General features: G+C 64.9%; 2 protein-coding genes across 2 annotated transcripts in view; one reads left to right on the top strand and one right to left on the bottom strand.

Annotated features, from left to right (window-relative positions):
- Positions 1-562, bottom strand: part of EIF4E1B (eukaryotic translation initiation factor 4E family member 1B) — a 1,787-nt gene extending 1,225 nt beyond the window's left edge. Inside the window, exons 1-3 of the mRNA XM_009893623.1 lie at positions 545-562; positions 288-382; positions 83-178 (exon numbers count right to left, since the gene is read on the bottom strand). Of these exons, the coding sequence (XP_009891925.1) occupies positions 83-178; positions 288-382; positions 545-562 (209 nt within the window). The remainder of the gene's footprint in view (positions 1-82; positions 179-287; positions 383-544) is intronic.
- Positions 563-625: 63 nt separating this feature from the next.
- Positions 626-1,432, top strand: part of SNCB (synuclein, beta) — a 5,029-nt gene continuing 4,222 nt past the window's right edge. The window contains exon 1 of the mRNA XM_009893612.1: positions 626-668. Coding sequence (XP_009891914.1) covers positions 626-668 — 43 coding nt within the window. The remainder of the gene's footprint in view (positions 669-1,432) is intronic.

Genomic DNA, 1,432 nt, shown 5'->3' with positions numbered 1-1,432 from the left:
CCCCGGTTCCCTCCTCTGGCGCAGACCCTCCCTATCGGGACCTCTCCGGAGGGGGCACATTGCCCACTCATGGGACACTCACGCCCAGAAGTCCTCCACAGTGCTGAACTTGGTGACTAGGCGCAGGTTTGCCTGCCACATCTTGCTCTTGTCGTTCTTGAAGAACCACAGTGCCCACCTGGGGAGGGAGAGGAGGTGAGGGGGATCAGCCATGCTGGAGCCCCCTCCTAGCCCCAGCATCCCCTCCCAGCGCTGGGGGAGGCTGCCCACAGCAGGGCCCCCCATACCTGTTCTGCAGGGGGTGTTTGCCCAGGCTCTCTGCCAGGAGCAGCTCTTGCTGCTGAGCCGCCTGCCGCCGCCGCCGACGCTCCTCTTGCCTCCGCTGGGGAAAGAGGGACAGCCCTGAGGAGCCCCATGGCTATCCTAGCAAGGAGCCTGCGCCCCCCCCACCCCACGACATGGATTCCACAGCCGGGAGCCCTGAAGGGACGGCAGTGCTGCCTATGCTCTGCTGCGAGGTTCAGGCCACAGGGAAAGCACTCACCTGCTCCCCAGTAGCCATCCTGCCCAGCACGGGCTTCCCCCCCGGCCGCCCCCGGCTCTTAAGTGCCCACAGCCGGGCGGGATGAGGCAGCCATCCCAGCTGCAGCTGGTGGGGCGGGAGGGCGGTGTGATGGGAAAGGGGTGACAGGTCTGCCCCTCCTGGGGAGCACAGAGATGGGAGGACCCTCCTCTAGGGCAAGCAGCAGGGGGATGAGGGCAGGGGGTGAGGGTGGGATGGCATCAGGATGGGGGGTTAGGATGGGGTAAGGTGGGGCCAGTGTGGGGTGGGATCAAGATGGTGTGGTCTGGGGCAGGGCAGGATGGTACTCAGATAGGGCAGGATACCATCAGGATGGGGAGTGGGGATGGGATGGGAGGGGATAGGGAGGATGGGATCAGGGGAGGATCGGATAGGAACAACATGGGATAGGCATGGGATGGGGAGAGCGTGGGATGGCATGGGGAGGGGATGGGATCAGAATTGGATGAGGTGGGGACAGGGTGGGATGGGAATGGGGTGGCATGAGGTGGGAAGAAGACATGATGAGGAGGGGATGGGATCAGGATGAGATGGGGGAAAAGCATGGGGACAGGGTAGAACATGGAGGGAGTGGGACAGGAACAGGATGGGATGGGATGGGGACAGCCTGTAGAGGGGAGGGGATGGGATCAGAACGAGATGGGATCAGGATCGGGAGGAGATGGGACGGCGAGAAGGGCGGATGGGGATGGGAAACGATGGGGACCAGCACGGCATAGCGTGGGGACAGCGTGGGATGGGATCAGGATGGGACGGGGAGAAGGTGCGACGTGATGGGACCGTCCCGGGGGTGCCGAGCCGTGCGGGGAAGGAGCCCGCGGGCTGGGGCGGCAAAGGGCCGGGGGTGCC

The sequence above is a fragment of the Charadrius vociferus genome, unplaced genomic scaffold (genome assembly GCF_000708025.1).
Source record: "Charadrius vociferus isolate BGI_N301 unplaced genomic scaffold, ASM70802v2 scaffold1041, whole genome shotgun sequence".
NCBI lineage: Eukaryota > Metazoa > Chordata > Aves > Charadriiformes > Charadriidae > Charadrius > Charadrius vociferus.
This window is presented reverse-complemented; position numbering and strand designations above follow the sequence as displayed.